The following is a 25744-nucleotide window of genomic DNA, read 5'->3' as shown; positions in this document are numbered from 1 at the left end:
TTAGCCAATTAAATCCTTCTCATTCACTCCTCCCTGAAAAAGGTATTTAACTTCAGGCCAGCCCTGAGAAAGGGGGTACAGTTTACTCATCGCCACTCTCTGCCGTGACAATAAATGCCTTAAAACCATGCACTGGGTAGTTCATAATGTTGTTGCACCTACAGGGTTGCAGANCCCTTTAGCTCCTTGGATACTTTCTCTAGCTCCTCCATTGGGGGCCCTGTGATCCATCCAATAGCTGACTGTGAGCATCCACTTCTGTGTTTGCTAGGCCCCGGCATAGTCTCACAAGAGACAGCTATATCAGGGTCCTTTCAGCAAAATCTTGCTGGCATATGCAATAGTGTCTGTGTTTGGTGGCTGATTATGGGATGGATCCCCGGGAGGGGCAGTCTCTGGATGGTCCATCCTTTTGTCTCAGATCCAAACTTTTTCTCTGTAACTCCTTCCATGGGTATTTTGTTCCCTATTCTAAGAAGGAATGAAGTATCCACGCATTGGTCTTCCTTCTTGATTGTCGTGTGTTTTGCAAATTGTATCTTGGGTATTCTAAGTTTCTGGTCTAATATCCACTTATCAATGAGTGCATATCCAGTGAGTTCTTTTGTGATTGGGTTACCTCACTCAGGATGAACTCTATATGCCCAGTACAGGGGAACGCCAGGGCCAAGAAGTGGGAGTGAGTAGGTAGGGGAGCAGGGGGGGGGATAGGGAAATTTCAGGATAGTATTTGAAATGTCAATGAAGAAAATATCTAATTAAACAAAGAATTTCTAAAACAAACAAACAAACAAACAAAAAAACATGCACTGTCTCTTTTCATAGGGAACCACTGTGGGGAGAAATGGAACAGATCTTCGTCTTGAGAGTTAGCTGCTAATCTCTCACAGAAGGCCTCTCAGTGCTTCTAGCCATGGCCTCCATCAACCCAAGCCAAGGACTCTCTCCACTCCCCAAGACCCAGCCAGAGCTCCCTTCAGCCTGAGGCTCCAGGCTAGATAAAGCCCGTGAGCCCCACTCGGTTCTCAGCTCTTCCATGGCATCCAGTGGCATCTGGGGTGCCCAAGAGTCTGAGAACTTGATGGTCCCGGCCTCCGTGCAGGCCCGGGGACCCCCAAGCTGTCTTAGGCAGTCCCTGGGGACCTCAGCCTGCACTCCCCCACCCCTGGAGCGGGGTCCAGACTCAGCTGCTCTGAGTTCACCTGTGGGAACCCAGTGCACATAAGTGAACTATACAGAGGGGCAGGTCATTTCAGGAGACCCCACGAGATCTCTTAGCCCTTGAAGAGACAGCCACCAGGACTTCTAGATACTTGTAAATGTATGTCCAAGTGCCTACTGTCTTAATCTAGGTTCATAATGGATGCTGAAAACTTGGACTTGACCTGGGGACAACTAGTCTTATCACACAGGGCAGAAATGTACATCCGGGTGATGCCAGGCCTTGCATTCACATGATGTAGTCTTCTCAGGTGCTAACCTTTCTCTTAGGCTCCATTTCATGTTTGTGTTTAGGAGAGTCATTCCTTCAAGCTCTGTCCTCTAAAAAGAGGACATTCTTAAAAGAGTTAATAGCTACCTCTAAGTGTAGTTTCTTAAACAAAAGGCAAAATGGATCTTGTTTATAGTAAAATACATTCAGAAAGGGCTTGTTTCAACAAGAGCCAATTAAGTACTGTCTCTCTAAAAGTGTCTTCATGTATCCATGATTACATTATATTTCTATTCTGTGTTTTGAAATAATTGGAAATAATTCAAGTATGACTGTCTAGTGAGTACTTTATTAATATTGGCAATCTGAATTTCCTTTAGCAAACTGTAAGTGAATGTACATAGCCCTGGACCCTGAACTTGAGCCTTACTCTTCCTACCATGCATTTCTGGAATCACCTACTTCAAATATTAAGAAATTGGCATACAAAATTCTCCACCATCGGTAACATGTAATTTGGTAACATCTGCCTTTGGAAACCTAATTTTAGTGAAAGGTATCTTTAATCTTCTTTGTAGCTACATTTAAGGTTGCCACCCCCTCTGCCCACAACTCTGCTTCACACCATTTGAGGTCAAACTTTATTCATTCAACAAAGCCACTCAAATTCAGCAAATAATACATCCCTAGTAGAAGTCCAAGGAGGCATTCTGCCTGATGCCATCTTTCAGGTGATGAGTTGGCTGGGGCAAAGAGTTCTGTGCCATACCAAGGCATCACAATCTCCCATAATCTGCAAAGTAGCCTAATGAGCCAAAGGTGTATGGAATCCACCTTAAATCTGCCTTTTCAAAGCAAATGTAAACTGACTGAGGGGCTTGTGGGAGCATAAATTAGGAGCTGAAGTTACAAGCGTTATAGTTACATATTTTTGTAACCTCTGCTTTATATTTCAACACCTCTGCTCTATAACAACTTCTCATTATAAGAACACAGTAACTGTACTGCCAACTTGGGGACCCTGACTTTTGTATACAGAGGGGGAGAGAGGAAGAGAGGGAGAGGGGGAGGGGGGAGAGGAAGAGGGATGTAGGGGGAATAGGGAGGAGGAGGGGGAGGGAGAGAGAGGGAGAAGGAGGAAGGTAGAGGGAGGAGGAGAGGGGGAGGAAGAGGGAGAGAGAGTAGAGAGGGAAAGATTAAAAACTAATGAAGAGGCTATATTAGATAGAGATGGAGATTAGGTTCAGGGAAAGCATTGTAAGTCGCACTGTAAGCCAGCCTTCCCCATAGCTATGCGATCTTCTTTCAATCCTAGACAATTAAGAAAAGTTTCTGGACTTTTTGGCAGATTCCTGAGGCACAGTGAGGGGGCTGCAGCCCTGAAAAATCTAAACTTAGAGATGCATGAGACTCTTTTATGCTGAAGTTCTGAGTTTGTCTTATGAGGGTCCAGTTCTTTTACTTGCTATTATGAGTGTTTGGTATGTTCTAAATCACAACTAGAAAAATCACTACCAAGTTGTTGTCCTCTCACCCCCCACCCCACCCCCCATTTGATGTTCCATATATGTCCTCCTCTTTAAGTAAAGATGTGTTGCAACAAGCAAGCGAGTATTCACCAACACGGGGCAGGGGTATAAAAGTAAGGAGGGCACATGTGTGACCAAAAAGAGAAGAGCAACAGCAAAGCCCAACACTGCTGGGTGTGCACTGCTGAGACCATCTAAGGAAGCCAAATACAGTCAGCACTCCCACAGTGAAAACCGGCCCCCAGACCATACTCCCTGGTTAACAAGCTTTTGTACAATGCTTCCTGGTTTATAGTCATTTAGCTCATTTGCTGAGCATGGAGTATAAGCCAGCAGGAAGGAAGACCTTGAGGAAGATACAGAAAAGATGAAGTCCCTTGATGCTCAGCAAAGTTAGTTAGCTGAAGCAAACAGACACTTATCTGAATATCACTTACAACACTAGACTGCAGAAACAATGAAAGGGACAGTTTGGATATTAACTTCAGAAGGAGTTTGAGAAGGAGTAGAGAGGTATAACCTTTGTAGAGATGCCTTAGGTGGTGTGGTGTACGCAGGGTCCCAAGAATGTGACTAAAGAGAGGAAAATTTGAGGACAAGCTCTTTCCAGCTCCCACAGTCCAAATGTCTATGCCCTTCTATGCAGTTCACATGCACTATTGCTGAGTATCTGTTATGTACACAATCAGACAAGGTAAAATCATAGACCACAGCACCAGTATTCTAAAGTGGATGCTGTCATAAAAGGAACTATAACATGTCCAGACTGTGGAGGTGGTAATATCACTTTATAAACATAGCCCAATGTTAAGGGCTACTGCTAGAGGTGAATTTAAGTAGTACTTAGGATTCTGATTAAACTCCATGGCAGTGAGGGGAGGCCCAGTGACCATAATTTCATAGCACTAGAAAATGGCTCTGTAACTGCCTAGGTGTTTGCTCAGTTTTAGGAAACCCCTTTGTCTCTTGGTGTGTTTGATCTATGTGTTTGATTTATGAGCCACAGTGCAAAGCAAGATGCCTGTTGTACTCTTAATTAGCATTCTATGAGCATTTCTTGAGGTTATCAAGGGAGGGGGAGAGAGAAGAGGAAGGGAAGGTGGAAGAAAGAGAGGAAGGGAGGGACAAAGGAAGGGAAGGAGGGGGAGGGAGGGAGAAAAGAATGAAGGAGGGGACAGAAGTAGAGAGAAGAATGGAGGGAGAGAGGAAGGGTGGGAGGAAGAACTATGGGCTAAAGGGAGAAGGAAATAATAGGTAGAAGGAAATGTCATAAAGATAATTTCAAGCCAGGTAGAACTTATAACATCACATTTGTCCTAATTTTTGAACCCCAGATCTTGATTAAAATCTTTCCACAACAGCTAGAGACTTAAAATGAAACCAAGTAGTTACCCAAGGGCAGTACCTCTCTCTCTCCTCTGTGGCTGCCTGTCTTTATGTATTGACACCAGAATCCACCTGGATGCCTTCCTTACCCAATGCATTCCTTGCCTTTGAGAGATGGGGATGGGGAAGGTGAGGGAGGGGGATAGAGTGCTGCCTTTGGCTTGCCACCCACCTGTAGTATAGATGTTTACCCTGTGTCTTTAAAATGTACTCACATGCCCCAAGGTTTACAAATGTTCTTATCTTTGCTTGGTAGCCAAAAGAGACAATGAGACTAAAGACAAATGTGTTCCTGCAACTCGCATCCAAGGACTCCATCCTCTCCATGAGGAAGATGTTTATTATGACAAGCTAGTTCTCTCCCTAATAGACTCACCAGATACAATACTTGAGCTGAGAATTTATTAATTATCTTGGCCAGAGTAAAAGTTCCCCAGGCTTTCGTTACATGTTCCCCAGATGTTTACTGTAAAGTGGGGTCCTGGACAGTCACAACAGTTTCCCTTCAATTATTTCTACTGGGATGGTGAATGTAGCTCAATAATGGAGCATTTTCTCAGCATGTACCAGGCCCTAGCTATTATATTAAGAACAACTTTGAGTTTGTGTCCCTTTCTCTACCTAGCAACAGAACAGGCTGTAACTACTCATCTGGAATGAAAGTCTCTCTTTAAAGGTTACACACTTTGATTCTTAAAGGTGAAGGGCCCCTTTGACATTCTTTCAACCCACTGTTCATGGCCAGGAGTGCTTGACTTCAGAGAGTACTCTCAAACCTGCCTAGTGCCACACAGTGAGAAAACAGTGGAGCCAGGGTTTGAAGTCTTGGTTCATTTACAAGATCATTTACAAAGCAGGATGAGCACTGTCTCAGAAACACTGGCTTGGGAGCTCTGATCCCCACTGTGTGGGCATCCTCTCATCTTTTCTAGTCTTCACCCAAACAGAGAGTCCAACCCCAGCTCCAAAGTGGAGACCGGCATTGTAGCAAAGAGACATCAAATAGTTTGATGACCATGCATGGACCTGCTGTCACCCAGTGTTCTACTTACCTTTCCTGTCCTTAGGGAAAGCTCCTATCCATCTTCTACCTGGCTGCCCATCATTTATCTCAGTAACCAGTACTAGGGAATTTAATTATATAACATTTCTATTTTTTTAAAAAATGTTTCCTTTGAAGATTTAATACATGAGTATGATGTATTTTCATGATATCTATCCTCCACGTCCTCAACTCCTCCAGTGTCTTAATTTTATGCTTGATTCCTCTGTAATTATTATTGTGATATATAATGTGTATGTTCTACTGAGTTCAATTAGTATTGCTGTATTTGGTGGATATGATACAGGGCTGACTACTCAGGCATAGGCAACCTATCAGGGAACTCATCCTGGAAGAAAACTGACTTGCTTTCTCACAACAGTCTTCAATCTCCTGTAGCTCTTCAACTAGGGATGGGACCTTGTGAGCCCCTTCCCTATCCATGCAGGGATGTGGACAGGTGTGGCCTTTTCTCACTCTAATGCAGTCAACTATATTGGAGAGAGTCCATTCAAGTATAACCTGGAAGCATTTTCCTTCTTTATCCTCCATAAGAAGTAAAATAATATTTTTGGAGGGAAGTTTCTTAGATGATTTATATAAACCATACAACCCCCAAGACACTGATCTGATCAATCACCAACAACTTTGGAAGCCTTTTTGTTGTTTATTTGTTTCAAGACATGGGCTTATATAATCTAGGCTAGCCTTGAATTAGCTATGCAGCAAAGTATTATCTTGAATTCTTGATCCCCCACTGTAAGTACTGAGGTTATTATTAAGCAGTACCATGACCAATGACGTAAAGGCTTAAAGGATAATATGATAAGCTCAATTAATGTGCTGAAAGAATATCTCCAAAATCACCTGGTACATTTACCACTTGGGCACAGATGACTGTGTCTGTAAAACTATATAAAACTACTCAGAAAATTCATCCATGAGGTTCACAGAGAACAAAGACCCTTACCACATTCATATCTTGTGATCCATGCCCCTGCTACATGTGCACAAGGTCACTCTAGAGAAAATGGAGCAAAGAATTTTAGCATAAAAAGAAAGAGCATTTCTTCTTTTCTTCATTATCTTACTGTAAAGATACAAAATTCATATTTTTCTTAAGCAGCTAGGGAGTTCTAACTCAGATACACACCAAAAATCACTAAAAGAACTTTTAAAAAATCCTGATGACAGAGTTCTATCCCCATAATTATTTTAATTGGTCTCTTTGGTGCCTAAAATTTGTATTTTCCAAAGTTTTCTATGTCATTTTAAAGTACAGTTAAGAGTAAAAACTACTTCCATAAGAAAAGAAGAAATAAAACTCACACGCCATATCAGTAGATACAGAAACACTGTTTGGCAAACTTCAGTGTCTTTCATGACAAATCTCACAGAATGCTGCAGGAGGGACTTTCCTCAAGATCTAACAGCCCACTTCCCACAAGCTAAAATCACACTCGGACTCTTCCTCTAGGAGCAGCAATCAAGATACAACACCACTCATCTATTCCTATACAAACGGTCTGAGAGTTTTAGCAGAACAATGGGGCCAGAAAAGAAGTAAAAGATATCCAAACCGGAGTGGAAGAAGAACAATAGCCTCTGTGTGTAGCATGATCTTTGATGTAAAATACTCTATGCCACAAAAATATTTTACAACTAATTTAAAATTTCAATAAAATTACAAGAAGCAAAACGAATATGAAGCCGGTTGTGATTCTATACACAGGTAATAGACTATATAGAAAGGTCAAGGGCCATATTTACAATAGAATTAAAAAAATAACTTACAGAGAAATAAGCATAATTAAGTCGGTGAGAGATTTAAAAGGTGTAAAACATTGATGAAATAAATTAAAGATAAAACAAAGAAGCTCAGGAAGATTCACATGGAAGGAGACCGGCCACTGCGAAGATGAGAAAAGCCAATTCAATCCCTCTTAAACTTTCAGTATCATTTTTAAAAACATAAATAGTAATAAAAAATAAGTCTGAAGTCCATTTGGAACAGAAAGGAGTCTAATTAGCGAAAAGAAAATCTTGAGAAATAACAAAGCTGAAAGTGTCACATTTCCTGGTTTCCAAATATTTTATAAAACTGAAATAATTAAAACAGTGTGAAACTAGTATAAAGCCTTGTAGACTTTATGCTACAGTCCAACAGAACAGATCATCAAGAACTAAACTTACATATTGAGAGCTGTCCAATCTTTAACAAGGATGTTAAGAATATACAATAGAAAAAGGATGGACTTTTTAACAAATGGCTTTGAAGAAATAATATTCTCATACTCATACTAAAGAATAAAATGCAATCTTCTTATACCATATGTAATAATGAATCTGAAAATGTAACTTGTACATGAGACCTAGGATTATATACCCCCACCAAGATAATACAGAGGGAAAACTATATAAAATGGTTTTTGGAAACCCTTTCTTGGAAATGACACACAAACCATAGACAACTGGATTGAGGGACAGATAAGTGGAAGTACCACTAAAGATTCTACACAGAACACAGCACAGGAAATAAGAGGGCTGCTAACAGAGCAGGCAGCAGCCTTTGTAAACAATTTCAGGTAAGAGATCAATACCCAAAACGCTAAGGTGTTCCTTGACTCAGCAGCAAAAAAGCAACCTGATTAAAAAGGGTAGGTTTTGAATAGCTATTTCTCAAAAGAAAACACAAAATGTCCAAAAGACACATGAAAAGGCATCGAACATTCTAATTGCCATGTAAATTGCCGGCAAAGCTTACCTAGTGCCAAGGAGCAGGCTCAGTGGTTAAAGCAGTTGCCAGAGTAGCAGCAAAAATGAGGATTGGAGTTTGGATCCCCGAAACGTACATAAATGCCACTGGGTGTGGGTGGCCTGCCTGTAACTCCATCACGTGGAAGGCAGAAACAGGAGATCCGCAGAGCAAGCTGACTAGCTGGAATAGTCAGGTTACTGAGCACTGGGCTCAACTGAATGACCTTGCCTCCAAAGATTCATGATTGAGGAAGACTCTCAACTTCAACCTTGGCCTTCAGATACACATAGCCCACCACCACATATGTGCAAACACACATACACACATGCATGCATACCTCACACATATGGAAAAAATAATCAAAGCTACTGTGAAGTATCATTTCATTCTTGATAGAATATTTTCCAAAATGAAAAAAAGGTACATATTGGTGATAAAGGAGTATACTTTCTAACAAAATTTAACTTATACCGAGCATAGAAATTAATGAGTTTCACTAATTTATCAATTCCTCTATCTTTGTTCATTCCTCTTTTGACTTCATTTTAGTCCCCTTCACCCTCGCCAATACTACCTCTTCTGCTTTGAGAAAACAAAACAAAACAAAACAAAACAAAACAAAACAAAACAAAACACATTATATGACACCTTTCTTTCTATGTATGTTTCTTTTTTTTTTTTTTTTTTTTTTGCTTACCACAATGGTCTCCAGTTGTGTCCATTTTCCCATAAAGCTTATGATTTCATTCTTCTTTATGATTGTATAAAACTCCATTGCATATATTGCATGCATTCACATATGGATAAAATTATATACATATACACATACATATGATTTCTTTTATCCATCTGTTGAGAGGCACCTAGACTGATTGTATAACAGCTATTATGAATTAGGTTGTGATAAACATGGGGCTCAGGCATAGCTTTTCCATGACTTCACTGCTGTTGGATGTGTGCCCAGGAGTGGTAAACTGAGCAAACTGGAACCTCTGTACTGTTTTCCAGTGTGACTATACAAATTTGCATTCCCATCAATGGTGCAAGAACACATAGGTGTTCTTGAGAAGTGAACACTTGCACATTGCTGCTAAGAGTATAAAATGGTGCCCCATATGGTGAACAGCAAGTACATCCCTCAAAATATGAAAACATACATAGTACATGATCTGACGATCTTGTATGTAGACACTCATCTCTTAGTAGTGAAACCAAGATCACAGTGTTATATCTGTGCTCGCACATTCACTGCAACATTGTTTATAATAGCTAAGATGTAGAAACAATCTAAATGTTCATTGATGACCAAAGGACTGATCAGATATGGTAGTTTCAGACAACAGAATATTAGTCTGCCTTTAAATGAAGGAAATCTAATAAGTGGTAACATAGATGAACTCTGAGAACATTGTGTTAAGTGTAATAAAGGGCAGTTACTACATAATTTCACTGATGTGAGACATGTAGAATAGTTTTATAGAAACAGAATCAAAATTTACCACGGGCACAAAACAGAGGGAGAAGGAAAGTTGCCATTCAATGGGCCCAGTTTGGATAGGGTGATATCTGTAAGTTCTAGATATCTGCATTTTTTTAAAACAACAATCTCAATCATTCTATTTTACCAATGAAGACTTGGGAGCCAGATGTTAGGGGTGAAAGCCTGCTAGCTCAGAGAGGCAGAGAAAGCACCCAGCTGACCTTCCTTCTCAGCTGACTCCCCACCAGGAATGTTCCTTTCTCAAACAATCTCCTACAAACTCAATGACCCTCCTCGCCCTACTTCCTGTGTGTCTCTCTCTGTCCTCCTGACCCACTCTTACTCTCTATGGTTTTCTTTCTTAACAATCCTATGTTCACTTCCTGTTCACTGGTTGCTTGCTCTACTTCTTGACCTATGGTTGACTTTACTTAATCCTGTTTACAATATTCAAGCAGAAAGCTCTTGGATTAAAGGTGTGTGCTAAGGCTGAGCCACACCAGAACTGAAAACAGGGTTTTCCAGTAAGTAACACAGGGGTTCACAGTGTAATCAAATGTCTTGCCACAATCTGCTCTGAAGACTCTCAGTATATCCAAAAGCACAGTTTCATATGATTAAAAATACTAAGGGACAAAGCCACATTAATATTTAATTACTACAGTTTTAAAATGAGAAATAGAAGTACCAAAGAGGCAGTATATATGGGTTTCTATGTATATGTTTCGGGGGGCGGTGGGGGGGGGGCAGGTAACTGCCAGACTTCACTTAGCTCAGTCTAGGGTTAAATCAGAGATATTTGTCCCACTTTGTAAAAGAACAATTGTTTGAATTGACCTTGGTTGAATGGTACAAAATTTATGTCACTATATTATAGTTTCCTTCTTTTCCCTTGAAGTATAGGTTAAGGAAATGAATATATATTTTAATTACTATGTATATAGATTAAAACCATGAAACATCTAAGCATCTGTGTGTTAAACATGAGAAAGATAAAGGGAGAATTCTGCTCATAATGTAATTAGGAAACTAAGAAGATTCCCTATTTAATGCAGAAAGTGTAGAAAAGGATGCTGTACAGGATCAAAAACACAACATATATAAACAAATGACTTAATTTTACTAGGCATGATATTGGGAGAATGATCTTATGTCCAACTACAATCAGTACAAACTCAATGATAAAATCTTAACTGGGTTATTTCTAGGGTTTCTTTCCCTTTGGGAGTTCTAGCTCCACTTGTACCTACTAATGTGCCTGACACATAATGAGAGTACAATAAATATTTATTAGATGTATGAATTAAAATTGAGAGGAAATAAAAACTTTATGAGGCCTATTGAACAAACCAAATAAGGAATTCTTACATATACAGGGGGAGGGGATGCAAAATAAGAATTAGAGATTCCCAAATATAACAAGTAAAGGTTACAAACCAAGCACATTTCTCAACCACCTTTTATTCCAACAAACTGGTTTATGGGATAAACTAGACCATAAATTGCTCCTAAACATTCAGTCATTACCCCTTGTGAATGCCTCCTGAAAGGAGATCAGATCTTGGAACAATGCACACAAGATATATGGCCTGGAATATTAGAAGTCCTGGTAATACATTTGGACTAGGCATTGACCCAAAAAAGTGAGAGGAAGCCAGCCTCAAACCTCTCAAACATATATCCTCAAATGAGCACTCTCCGCTAATAGACTGAGAAGACTACCTTATATAAATAACATGCAGAGTCAGACCTACTCTGACTGTGTATGTCTTTCTTTTAAACAAAGTCTAAACCTTTCTCTGGAGGAAAACAAGAAAACTGCATATAACATTAGATGAAGAACAGCAGATAGCTCTAGCTTCAGAGTTCATAAGAGCTACAGACTTTAAAATCTTAAAATGACTCCCAGGAGTCTTAACTGGACGTCATGATGAAGATGATGCCATCAAAACAAAGCAAAAACGACCATAGTAAGAACATGTATTTAAGAAGCCAAAATCTTATTGTTGAAATTTTTTCTTTTGGTATTCACTACTATATGGCATAGAAACTTGTTGCCAACTTAAATTCTAAATTTATGCAAGTATCAATATTTTCATGGGAGGTAATCTGTGTTTACAAGTTAAAGAATTTAGCCTACTTTCCCCAGCATAATTGCTATAAAATGGGTTTAAAATAAGCTTCTCCATTTGTATGGAAGAAGACTCCTTGGAGCTATTTATCTTAATTTTTCTGTGTTTATGTTGACATCATTCTGGCAGCACATCTCTTTGGAATAATACAATAATCTTATCGTTTTTTAGGCACTCCCCATAATGTGGTGATGATTTTTATCTCTTGTTCATCTGATAATTTTGTCCAACTCAAACATTCAATTCAAAATGTCTTAACTTTTGAAAAGTACTGTAATTTTTTATAATCTATCTATCTAAGTAGATATATTTCTATCATCTATTTTTATCTATCTATCTATCTATCTATCTATCTATCTATCTATCTATCTATCATCTAACTATCTGTCATCTATTCATCATCTGTCTATCCAATATAACACTCAAGTCCATTATTCAATCAGGATTTAGTGATTATTCATACTCTTAGGGTATCAACTAATATGTAGAATTGACCTACTGATCTTTAGATTAATCAATTTGTTAGGTTAATTTGATTTTTCAGAAAATAAAAAAAACTCAAAAGATGTTTACATCTTTTTAAATTAACTGCCCAAAGGTTCACTTTGTTCTTAAGAACATAAAGCTATTTGACCTGTTACCATCTCAAATGAGCTGCAGTTTCCCTCTTGACCTTGGACTTGGCATGGACCTAACAGAGTGGTACAGATGATATGACTCATAGTATTAAGTACCTTAGGCATCTGGAACTCCTTATGGGCAAAGCTAAATGAACTGATGGAAAACAAATCTGGAGCCCTCAGAGATGGATCTGTACTATCAAATTTAAAGAGAAAGCAGGAAGATGAATTCAGTATAAACATTTCAGCATAGTGAGAAGGATGAAGAACTGGAAAGTGAAGAAGAAGGTTTTCAAGGTAATTGGCTAATTGCTTAATTTACTGGAAATAAAGTACCACCACCAAATACACATGAAAAAAAATAATAAATATTATGTTTCACTTGGTGATGTAGGATAAGTAATAGCTACCTTATCGGAGTTACTTAGTGAAACTGTATCTAATCATACAGAAATCAGTAAAAGTCATAGGGATAAATGAGAGTCCCAAGTAGAAAAAGCTCTGACTGCTCTAATTCCACATACTAGGCAAATCCAGCCCTATCTAGAAAAGTAAGCAGAAGAAGCCAGGAAAGGTCTGTGCTCAGCCAAGGTCTTCCAGCTCCTGGCATTCTCAGCATTAAGCCCCGATTGTTGGCTGGAGGCTTTATTTCGGCTTGGCCTCTGCTGATTTCCCTTTCCATGTAATCATCAAATGAACACTTGGGATATTCTTCACACAGGTTAAAGAAGGCTTTTACCAAGTGTTCAATCTGCAGGAGGACACCATTAACATCAGAAACTTAGAGTTTGCCATCTACTCCATAAAATCTGAAAAATTTAACTCCATTTATAGTTTATCATACAGGACGTAGAATAATTATTACTGATAGACCTAGAAAATTTGCTCTTTAAGGTGACCTAAGAAATCATATGGCTAGGGCTAAAATATGTAATTCACAAGGTGACTTACTTGGCTTTATTTGACCTGACTTTGAACACTGCCCATGTCTCGCTCCCTGGCCTCTAAGGAGAGACACCCTTATAACTTCTGATCTTCTCATGTTGAAAGGTGAGGGAGTCGAATCAAGATGCTTAAATTTGGAACAAAAAGTTGAGAGAGGACTGGGTAATTACTGTGTCCTTTTAAAAAACAAGTTAAAAAGCCACAGGTGTCCACTTGTGACAGACTGCGATTATGGTCTTAGTTCTGTGTCTTCTCAGTCCCTCAAGCTTTTCCTGATTCATCTTTCTCTCCCAAAGACTCTTAGCTTGGATAATGGGAGGCCAGCAAATAAAGATTTGAGAAGCGTACTGGAATATATTGATCACATATCTCCCCCCACAGAAAGAGAGGGAGGAGAGAGAAAAGAAAAGAAAAGAAAAGAAAAGAAAGAGAGAGAGAGAGAGAGAGAGAGAGAGAGAGAGAGAGAGAGAGAGAGAGAGAGAGAGAGATCTCATCTGGGAAATACATCTAGTATAGTTTGTTGGAGAATCAGGAAAACATGGAGCAGAGGTGAATTGCCTACATAGGAACAGATTAAGCCAGTGTAGGTCAGCGAGCTCCTATCTACCCAAATACGTAGTCAAGCCTACCCAAGGTCCTCAGAACCATCTCACCAAGCTTTGCCTTTATCTCATATTTCACAGAAACATAGTGGTTGTTACAGAGCATTATTGTGGCACTGGATACATGATGCACTATGTCAAAATCACAAGGGTATTTTCAGAGACACTTTGTATCTTTAATTGCCTTGGATATGTAGATTCCACGGAATCAATTTATCCCAAGAGATGATTCAATCTTAGTTTCCCTCTTTGTAAAATCTGTAGTGGGCCAATTTATACCAATTTATTGTGGGCATTAATAGGCTAATTAAACTCCCATGGTGGGATTCTCTTCTCAGAAATCCATCTTTAATCACAGATGGAATCACCAAGTCAACCTCTATATTGCTTATCTCCAGAGGAGCAAGATCTGAGTAGTTTTGAGTAAATGTATCCCCACAGCACAGGGAGACTGGCATGACTGAGCTTCGCATGCCCTCCCTGCTTCACTATTTGCTGACCGACAGAATCTGACTTGTGACTTAAATGTTTTCCCTCCATTTCTTTTTGGTCTCACTTGTTTAAAGCTTCCAACACAATATAACATTCACATCACTGGAGCAATAGGAAAATTCTCACCTCTTCTTAGTCCTGTGAGTTACATGTTTTGGCTCATTCTCATTGAATAGTCAAAGATACTAATTTGAAGAAGAAAAAAAAAACCTAGATAGCAGGCACATTCCGAATTTGTACATTTTGCTGGTACTGATGTCAGATTATTATCAGTTATGTCATCATCATGTATCATCATATATTATAGATTTAGTAAGCTTTTTTATGTTTAAGATTAAGAAAACAGGCGAATCACAAGTTGGAAAAAAAGTCTATTCTGTCCATGCAACATTCTGATTGACAGGCAGCTGGGATCAAAAGAAGAGAAACTTGTCAGTGGAGATGATCCAATGAACCCATCAATTACCACATTTGACAAATGGCAGGACTGGTTTTGTATCTGGCAAAGTATGCTTTCTGGTCATGCTTTACAGGGTATGGCACTTTCTGTGAAAACCTGTTCAAAGTTCAAATTGTTCCCTTTGCTGTCTCTTTGCTGTGTCTCAAGATCTAGCAAAATCCACCAATCAGGCTCCTAGCTTCTCTCTTACCACTATGAAGACCCCATGTGAGAAAAGAGATGAATGGAACTCACACCCTAATCTCAAGAAGTATGTATATGTATATGTATATGTATATGTATATGTATATGTATATGTATATGTATATGTATATGTATATGTATATGTATATGTGTGTGTATACATATATATATAAACTTGTATCTCCTATTTCTACTGGGTGTTTATGAAATATGAAGCACAGGAGTCATAAGATGGCTGGTAACATGCAGGCATGACTAGCTAGGAGTCATAAGATGGCTGGTAATATGCAGGCATGACTAGCTAGGCACCCAGGTTAAAAGCTGAGGAATGTCAGATGACAGCAGTCAGAAAACACTGAATACATTTAACTACAATAGCATGCACAAAAGGGAGCTTACAAAGCCGGAATGTCTGGTGTGACTGGAGGATTGGCTCAGTTTTGAGGGGTTCCCTGTTCTGAGGGACAAGGAGCAGAGGGGCTCAGAAAATCAGTGCTGTACTTTCAGTAACATTTTAAAGGGCAGAAATAGAGAAGAGAGTCAAACAAAAGATACCCAGCACCCCTGGCAAAGGGAGGAGAAACACTAGGGAAATCCTGTTTGGCACTTGGCACTTGACTGGAGCAGTCCTAGATGCCATTTAAAATAGACCCCTGCTGAGTTAGCCACTTGGTGACCTGAGACCTTCTGTAAACCATACTCCCAGAAAACACCAAAGTGTCACAGGACTGCACTTTAAAAGGCTAGCCAGCAGAACAGCTCTAGTTACTCTGAACTCTCAGCACTGTGTAGTATTCAGCAGAGTAGAAATCTTATAAGAGCTGGAGTTTCCAGGAACATGAGCTGAGAGTTCACCTGGTCTGGGGAATGATGAAGGCTAGCACATGGGCTAGGGCAACATTTGCAACCCAGCCAATAAAGATAGGACCAGCATATATGACCAAAACTACAATAGAGATACCTGGTGGTGAGTCCAGAATTTGCAAGTGGTCTTCTGAAGGACCACCGAGAGTTGTACCTAGCACCTTTGACTCTATCTCTGAAGGCTCAGTATCTATACTCAGTATCTATACTATACAGCCTGGTTGACAACAGCAACTAGATCCAAGAATGACTACTCAGAGGCATGGCCAGCATCATAGACACAACAACAGGAGGCTGAGAGGTATGACATACACCTAGGATCCCAGGAGGGAGTACCCAGAGACTGGAAACAGAAAGTAGGGCAGACGGCATCCACATCTATCCCTCATCTAGCCCTTCTCACCTTTGTTCCTCCTTTAATTAATAGCCGATATGAATTGACCAGGCCAGCTTTGTCCTGCTCTGTGCTCTGCCTCTGGGTCTTTCCCCAACCCCCATTCTTTTTTTGTTCTACTTCCTTTGCACAGGCTTTCCTAAACCACACAGCCTAGTCTGGTTTACAGAGCTTCTGTGTCTCAGCCTCTTGGGAGTACAGGTTGTATTAGCTTATCTGATTTCATGCCTTTCCCTCTCTTTTCATTCTTTCTTTACCCAAAAGGCATCACGCCTTTCCCATCCCTTCTATTCTCACATCTATATATGTTTCTATTCTCTTCTTTTGTTCTTATACACCTAATATAAATCACTTATCTCAGTCTGCTGAGTTTTTCTTCTGTTCTTACACATGCCAACTAATATATTAATGTACATAGGACTATCCATGTTTATTTGCTCCTTAAAGTGATTGGGGTTCAAAGGATTATTATTTTTTATTTGGCTATTAGTGTACATATATAGTAAACCTACCCTTTGATAGTGACTGGTTTTACAGAAGTATTCTATTCTCTAGGGAGAACTGGGAAGCAGGCCTGATGTCCCAAATGCCAGTCTAGCAGAGGAAACGACATCGCAACCCTGCTATAACTTCATCTGTCTTGACCACTACAGACACTCTTGATGAGAACTAAAAATGACTGAAAAAAAAAAAGATTTTAACCAATAGCCTAATCCAACATATATAAGCCTCAATGCAAACCTCGCAGGAAACATGAACAAGCACGGTAACATGATACCCTCAAAACATTACTAAGTCCACATTAATGGTTCGAGTGGGAGTAAACTAGGGGGAAAATCACAAAAAAAATTCAAAAGAATGTTAGAAGAAATCAAAGAAACACAAATTCTCAAAGAACACAAACAAACATCTGGGTAAAAAAAAAAAAGAGGTCAATACAGGACATGAGAGTGAAATTCAGTAATGTGAAATACCGAAGAAAAATAGACTGAAAATGGGAAACTCAACACACCAAACAAAAGGCACAATGGGAACTCTAGCCAACAGCAAGGGTCAAAGAGAAGACAGAATATCGGTGCTTAAAGACAAGGTGCGGGAACTGGAAAGCTCAGAGACACTGGTAAAGATAGATATATTAAATGTGTGTTAGAGCTCACAAGACCTATAGAGCACTATGAAAAGATCACTTCTAAAGACCATGGGCAAAGGAGGAGAGGAATTTCTTGCTAAAGACATAGAAAACATTTTATATTTCTCCATTTTTATTGAAAAATATATTTTTTTCTTACAATGTATTCTAATTATAGTTTCCCCTCCCTCTTTCCTCTACTCCTCCAAGTTCCTCCTGACCTCCTCAACCTTCCAGATCCACTCTCTTTCTGTCTTTCTTTGGAAAACAATAGGCTTCTAAGAGATAACAACAAAACATAACAAAATAAGATATAATAAGATAAAACAAAAACCATCATATGAAAGTTGGACAAGATAGACCAACAGAAAGAAAAGAGCCCATGAGAATGAATGAGAATCAGAGACTCACTTGTGTACACACTTGGGAATCCCATAAAAACACTAAACTACAAATCATCATATATACAGAAGCCTGGGTGCAGACCTGAGCACAAGCCCTGTGCATGCTGCCTCAGTCTTTGTGAGTTCAGATGAGTTTTTGCTAAGTTGATTTAGAGGGCTGTGAAACCCAATCTTAGATAAAGAGATTCTCATTTAGGTTTGGGGGGGTATGTAAAACATGAAAGATACAACAGCAGAAAAGACCCCTCCTCCAGCCTGCCTTCATTTTATTATAGCTAAAACACTGTATAGAGCAAAGAATGCATGCTGAAAGCTATAAGGGAAAAAAGAAACACTGTCACACACAAAGGCAGGTCTTAAGAATTTAAAGCTTGGAAATGAATTTGTCAATCCAGAAAGGCCAACTAGAGTTAGACTATATCCCCCACCCTGAAGATAATTCTACTTTAGAAGCCCATTTGGCAACAAGCCTACCCATATACTAAGCTTCCAGTAATGTTCTAGTCCATCTGTTTTCTTAATGAATGACTTGTCAGAGATCAATAGGCATTGGAGAGATGGGATGTGCCCTACTTGGTAGAGAACTTGCCTGGCATGTGGGATCCAGTTTTGATCACTAGTGAAGAACACAAGCCAAAAAACATTAGCAAGAAGTATATTAATTAAAAGCACCTAGGAGGAAGAGAAAGTATTGTAAAAGAAGTTATATTTTTAAAACTATTTCTAATATCATTGGAGACACAAGAAGACTTAGAACAAAATAAAGATAATTTAAAAAGCAATCAACTGAAATAATGAAAATATGGTAGAATTGTAAGCACAATTAAGAAGTTATTCCACGATAGATAGAAAAGTGTTTGTCTACTAGCATAGGAGATGAAAGTAGACTGTCCAACTGGGCACAGAAGACACAAGGAAGTTCTGAAATATTGGGGGTATAGATGCTTGGCAACTTATTATAGAATTGGTATTTAAAAAGAAATAAATCAATTAAAAAGCAAGGACTACCAGCAATGCTTATGAAATGACTCCATGGAACGGAAAAGGGAGGATGGTATCAATCTCTTGCTTTATGAAGCCAATATTATCCAGGTGCTAAAACTAGGAAAGCTACACCAGAAAAGACAATTACAGGATATGCTCTCTGATAAACATGGATGAAAAAGTTCTCAATAAAATATTTGCAAAAAGCATCTATGATCATATTGAAAAGATTATTCAGTTGGATCAAGTCGGCTTTTTTCTAGAGATGCAGGGATCACACAACATGCATGTCAATAAATTCTATCACACAAATGTGTGTAAATATAGAAATCACATGATCTCAAGATATGTAGAAAAGGCTTCTGACATAACTCAGTTTCCCGTTATGAGGAAACCTTGGAGAGACTATAAGAAACTTTCCTCAGGACAGGAAAGGCTCTATAGATAGATCTAAACCCAACACTAAACTTAATAGGGAAAAACTCAAGCATTGCCACTAAATTCATGAAGAAGAAAAGTATACCTCTTTTCTCCACTCATATAAAATGTCATACTTAAAGTCTTAGCTATGGGAATAAAACCAGAAGAGAAAATAAAGCTAGACCACTCCTGAGTATTTATCTAGAGAGTTTAAGTCAACATATCACAGAGAAAATCACACATCAAAGCTTACTGTAGCACAAGCCACTAAGTGGTGAAGCCAACGTCAGTTGCCCAACAATGGAGGATGGGATACAGAATATGAATAATGCATTTTTTACAGTCAAAAGGAATAGCAATGTCTTTTTCAGGAAAATCTATGTAGCTGGGCTTAATCTCATTTGTCATAGAAAGACAACTACTATATTTTATCCTCATTGTTATTCCATGTATACATAAACCTATCTGTGGACATATGATGTGAAAGTAGCAGTGAAACTGTTGAAGATCAGCAAGGGCACTTACAAGAGTAAAAGGGACCAAGAAGGACAGTGGGGTGCTATGCAGGCAGTGTGCTCAACACATGATATAAACTTGTGTGAAAACTTTTAAAGTTAAAACCCAAAAATGTCTAAGAGAATTGGTGTACATGTGCATTCCTCTCCCGCATGTTCTATTGCTCTGTGATGTTGACTGAGCGTCCCGCCTTTAACACTTTTCATTGTCAAATAAAATCTTTCATTAAAAAACACTGCCATGGTACTTTCTATTTTATAGTTTGGAGACAAGTCTAGTCATAAGACCACACAGCTCAGAAAGCAGCTTTGAATTATTATTACTCTTAGTAAAAACTTTCCATTCTAAGGGCCCGGGCATTTTCCATTCTGCCTAGAAGCCGTTGGCAACCTCTGTCTCTGGGTTATCTCTCTCAATAGTCATGCCACAGTTTCTGTAGACGTTTCTATCTTTCCAAACTTTCTTACATTAAAATCCATCACTTATGAAACTCAACAGCCTTAAGGAATAACTTCTACCAGAAAGCCTATAACTGTCTGGTAACAATGGAATGTTGATGTTATTATTATCACCATAACTCATACATTCTACAAAGAATTCCATATCTTAACTAATGAGTCCAGAACCATTCCGAATAATAACTTGTTCTTCCAGACCTTACATCAAAACTGTTTTCTTGAGAAATTATATGGGCTGTTTGTTTATTACATAACAGTATCTACATACCTAGAGATAGTCATAACAACAACCCCAAACTTCTTCAGTGTAATTTGTTGTGTCTTCCTTTTCTTTCCCTCCCAGTCATTTTCTTTATGAGCAGCACAATGATTTGCATAACCCCACCCACAAATCCCTGATTCAATCTAGCTATCTCTGACTCTCAGAGTCCCCAGTAGGGACAGAACTTACTTGCTGCTCAGGCAGCGTCTCAGGGAATAGGAGGCACCTCCACCACAGGTTCTGGAACACTCGCTCCAAGGGCCCCAGGCATCCCAGAGGCCTTCACGGTCTTCCTCTGAGCGTGCAGTCCTGGAACTCTGCAATAAATGAGAAGATGACTGATTAGCATCATGTCTCCTTTCAACCCTTAAACATTCATCCTAACTGCAGGCGCCTGTCTCTCCATGAAGATCACACTCAAAAGGAAAACCTATGCCTGATTCTCTTCACTTTAATAGTACATGTCTATTTGACTCTATGAGTTTTGAGTTTATGGCAACTGAGCAATGACCTAAAGTAAATGATTGCATTCATAGACTAATTGGAAAATAAAGTTGCAAAAAGAGATACCTAAGTGAGAGGGAGACAGTGCACTTAAGTCACCTTGCTGCAGATCTATGTACTCTCTATCCCACACAGGTACTGATGCTCCTTGAAGTTAGACATGTACACACTAGCACAGCTTCCCAAGCCCGACCACAGTATACACAACAGACTTCTTTTATGAAGCAATTTCATTCTCAGGTTGCAGATCTGTTAATTGGAACAATTATATGAAGCAATCTCAGTAATGCAGAGATTTCTTCCAGATAAATGGATTGGTTTGCTATAAGCTTCTCAGGAGAAAGGGCATCAGCTGTAAGGTAACTGCTGTCATAGTCTAGTCTCCATGTTGCACCTCACAGTCTTTGCAGATTATGATTGTCCTATAGTTTCTAGCAAAAGCTTCGGTGTTAGAAAGCATGAGTTTGGATATGGCTTCTATGCTTTATTGCCTTTAATCAAATAACTTATAAATCACAAATGCTTTAATTTCCCTTTTTACCAAATGTGGATAACATCATAGTCATGACACAACTCTCTCTCCCTCTCCCTCCTCTCCCCTTCTCCTCCCTCTCTCCCTCTCTCTCTCTCCTCTCTCTCTCTCTCTCTCTCTCTCTCTCTCTCTCTCTCTCTCTCTCTCTCTCTCTCTCTCATTAGCTGAATGGTTTCAACTTAAGATTAACACTGCCATAAAGCATTCATTTTGTTTTCTGCAGCCATGTAAATAGAGTTTTAACTGGCACTTGCTTAACTTCCAGTCCTAAATCATTGAAAGGGGAGCTAGGATGTCTAGGGTCGTAAGCCAAAAACATGATCTATTCAGCACACAGTGGGAGGATATCCTGGTTCCAGAGCCTCCTGCCTCCAGAAATTTCTTTATGGTTGTTTTCTTATCCTAAAACGTGAATACTAAAAATATCTCACATTAATGGATCACCAAGAGGATTCAAAGCTAATTCATGGGCAAAAAGAAGCCAAAGTAGGAACAATCCCATGTCCATGCAGAGATGGATGCTTGCAAATTGTAACAGAAACATGCAGTGGAATGTTACCCAGCCTTTAGAAGAAGCTGTGACCCATGGAACAGCATGGGTGAGCCTTGAAGACATTATTCTATGTGAATAAGCTAGGCACATCAGGACATACACTGAGTGATTCCAATCACGCAAGGTACTGTAGGTGTCTAGACAGAGAGAATAGAAGAGTAGGTATTAAGGACTGGGGCAGAGGACGTAAGGAGTTGATGTTTAATAGGTATAGAATTTTCATTCAGAAAGGTGAAAATGTCCTACAGATGGATGTTGATGACTGTTGTGTTAATAATGTGAATATTCTTGATGCCACTAAATAGTGTGCACTTAAAAGTGGTTAAAATGGTTAATATTAAGATCATTTTTGCAGCAAATGTATATTAAAAAAACAAGGAGGGCCTAAATAAAAAGTCATTTAAGCCTTGTTCCTAGTTTTATTTAATGTTATTTGCTTCATATTCACACCACTTTCCCATAGCATTGGACATTGTAAGGTACAGGAAATATGCTTGTAAGGTAGGTGGAAGTGTTTCTGTTGAATGTAGCTGAGGCACTGCTACAGGTATTATTTCCCTGCAATCCCTGGCTTCTCATAGTAGTATCCTGAAACCACATGCATTACTGTGTTTCTTTGGGGGCACGAGCTGTCAGAATTTGGAGTCATACAGCATGGGTAATGGAGCTTCATCAGGAACCTCCTCACAGTCTGTTTACTTCCTGAAGAATTGGATTCCAAAGTCCCCGTGAGTGCAATAGGGGCACTCAGAGTCGCTAGCTTAGCTAATGAGAGAGGAGTTCACACACATAGGCCCCACTGAAGTCCTTCCTTTACTTTGCAAAGAAAAAAAATCATCACATAACTTGGACCCCAATTGTATTTGCCCTCCATGAGTGGATGATAGGTTTGTTGAGTTGGTCTTGTTTGCACAGACCTAGAACCCCAAGTTTTTAGGAGCCTGAGGTTAGGAGATTGCCTGGGTTACAGAGAGTTCAAAGCTGCCCTGAGTGACTGGGTAAGTCCTTGTCTTTAAGCAGAGTAAAGCGAGGGCTGTGGCTAGAGCTCAGTAAGAGGCAGGGTGCTTACATAGCATGTGCAAGCATGTGCAAAGTGCTAGCTTCCATCTCAAGTTCCTAAAGGGGGAGGGGTACTATTGCTGTAACAAATATACATTTTTACAATGTAGTTTTCCATATCTTCCTCAAATACAGTGTGCCTGAAATGGAAGCAGTCTCACACATACTATAGTACACAACATAACAAAGTGAGCCAACTTCGATGAGATCCAAATATGACAGTAAAAAGGAAAACAATGTAATTATCCAACTTGTAGAAATTTAATGCGAACTGTTTCCATGTGTGGTGAGGCTGATATACTCAGTGCACTGTCTCTTTCTGAAGAAGACATCAAGAGAATGATAGAGAGTTGTGTGTTTTGCTGTAAATCATTGGTTCTAAACCTTGCTAATGCTGTGGCCCTTTGATACAGTCCCTCATGTTGTGGGGACCCCCAGCCATAAATAAAAACATTTGTGTTGCTACTTCCTACTTGTAATTTTGCTACTGTTTTGAGTCATAGTTTGCTTGAGGGGTCATGGCCCACAGGTTGAGAACTGCTGCTATAATTGGATTCCTTCAAGCTCCGCCATTGCTCTTTCAAGTGACTTGTCAAAGGCAGTATTTAAAAGTCTACAACAATGCTTCCCTGAATATACTCTCACCACACATCAAGTGTCATCCCAGTTACACACAGTAAACGCCCACATTTCCCTGAAAGAGATCTTGTGCTGCTTTAGAAACAAGGCCCCCAGATCTCCTTCTCCAAGAAGAAGAAATCCCAAGTTCTCTTTAAGTATGTAGGGTAAACACAGTTCACTTCAACTGCGTTTGTGTTTAATGTGAGAGAAAGTGACTTTCCTCCTTTTTTCAGAAACAATATTTGAGCAATTCCTTCCAGACCATTTAAAATCCAAAATATTTGCTTGTTGCTGTCTTTAAGACAGTCTTCAACATAAGCAGTTTTGGGTCTGGCCTGATTCAACTTTTGTTTATTTCTCTTAAATTTGCAGCCTTTGGCGCTTGTTGCCAGCATTTTTTTTTAGACTAGTGTTTTAGGTTGATTAAATTATTATGTAACACACAAAAATGGAACCATATACAGACAACATATAAACACTCTCATGAATACACACCAACATGGCTCTGTACACAGCTATTAACCCCCAAAGCACATAATTAAAAGTCTAAGATGAAGAACCACCAGTTCGAAACTGGCTTAACTTGAGAGCATTTGAATCACTACAGTGATCCAAATGGCAAAATTCTAAAATCCCTGCCTGACTTTGGAATAACTCTGTGTTTGGAGAAGGGCCTGCTGGCTGGCCTTTTCGGTTCAGTTTGGTTCAGATGGATATGCAGAACAAGGGATTTCTCCTTGCTGAGACTAAAATATTGATATGACAGAGGAGATGGTTCTAAGTTGTGTTTCAGAGCAGAGAAAAACAATTTTTAATATGGGCTCAGGCTGTAGATCCAGCTACAAGGCTTCATCTTTTCATGAAAGGCCCATTTTCTCTGTGTATCTGCCAACAGGTATCCCATTTTCTAGTTTAATCCCTTATTTGTGACTCACTCCGAGTTGCCCACTCAAGCCTCTCTCCATCCATCCTCCGACTGCTCCACATCCCACACCTCCTCCCCACCCCACCCCATCTCCATATGGATGCCCCCACCCTCCACCCCACCTGACCTTTAAACTCCCTGCAGCCTCCAGTCTCTTGAGGGTTAGGTGCATCATCTCTGAATGAACACAGACCTGGAAGTCCTCTATTGTATGTGTGTTAGGGGTCTCATATCAGCTGGTGTTTGCTGTCTGTTTGGTGGTCCAGTGTTTGAAAGATCTCGGGGGTCCAGATTAATCAAGACTACTGGTCCTCCTACAGAATCACCCTTCTCCTCAGCTTCTTTCAGCCTTCCCTAAGTCAACAACAGAGGTCAGCTGCTTCTGTCCATTGGTTGGGTGCAAATATCTGCATCTTACTCTTTCAGCTGCTTGTTGGGTCTTTTGGGGGGCAATCATGATGGATCCCTTTTTTGTGAGCATTCCATAGCCTCAGTAATAGTGTCAGGCCCTAGGACCTCCCCTTGAGCTGGATCCCACTTTGGGCCTGTCACTGGACCTTCTTCTCCCCAGGCTCCTCTTCATTTCCATCCCTGTAATTCTTTCAGACAGAAACAATGATGGGTCAGAGGTGAGACTGTGGGATGACAACCCCACAAATGTCCTATCTTCCACAAATGTGGAGGTGGGCTCCACAAGTTCCCTTTCCCCACTGTCAGGCACCTCATCAAAGGTCCCTCTCTATGAGCCCTGGGAGGCTCTCACCTCCCAGTGCTCTGGTGCATTCTGGGGGATTCCACCAATCTTCTATTTCCTGAGGTTGCCTGTTTACATTCTTTCTGCTGGCCCTCAGGGCTTCTATCCTTTTCCCTCACCCAATACCTGATCATGTTCCACTCTACCCCGTACTGCCCTACCACCCTGTCCACATTCCCTCCCTCCCTCCCTCCCTCCCTCCCTCCCTCCTTGTGATTGCTTTCTTCTCTTTCCCAAGTGGGACTGAGACATCCTCACTCGGGTACTTCAGTTTGTTGAGCCTTTTGAATTCTGTGGACTATAT

The 25744-nt window shown here is 39.8% G+C and overlaps 1 protein-coding gene across 3 annotated transcripts in view; it reads right to left on the bottom strand.

Moving 5' to 3' along the window:
* Adamtsl1 (ADAMTS like 1) overlaps nucleotides 1-25744 on the bottom strand; it is an 883891-nt gene that overhangs the window by 308440 nt on the left and 549707 nt on the right. For all 3 annotated transcript variants that reach the window (XM_029476025.1, XM_021160015.2, XM_029476026.1), the window contains one exon: nucleotides 20682-20809. In XM_029476025.1, the coding sequence (XP_029331885.1) occupies nucleotides 20682-20809 (128 nt within the window). The remainder of the gene's footprint in view (nucleotides 1-20681; nucleotides 20810-25744) is intronic.

This window comes from Mus caroli, chromosome 4, assembly GCF_900094665.2.
Source record: "Mus caroli chromosome 4, CAROLI_EIJ_v1.1, whole genome shotgun sequence".
Lineage (NCBI taxonomy): Eukaryota > Metazoa > Chordata > Mammalia > Rodentia > Muridae > Mus > Mus caroli.
Note: the sequence above shows the minus strand (reverse complement) of the source record. Positions and strands in the feature narration are given on the sequence as shown.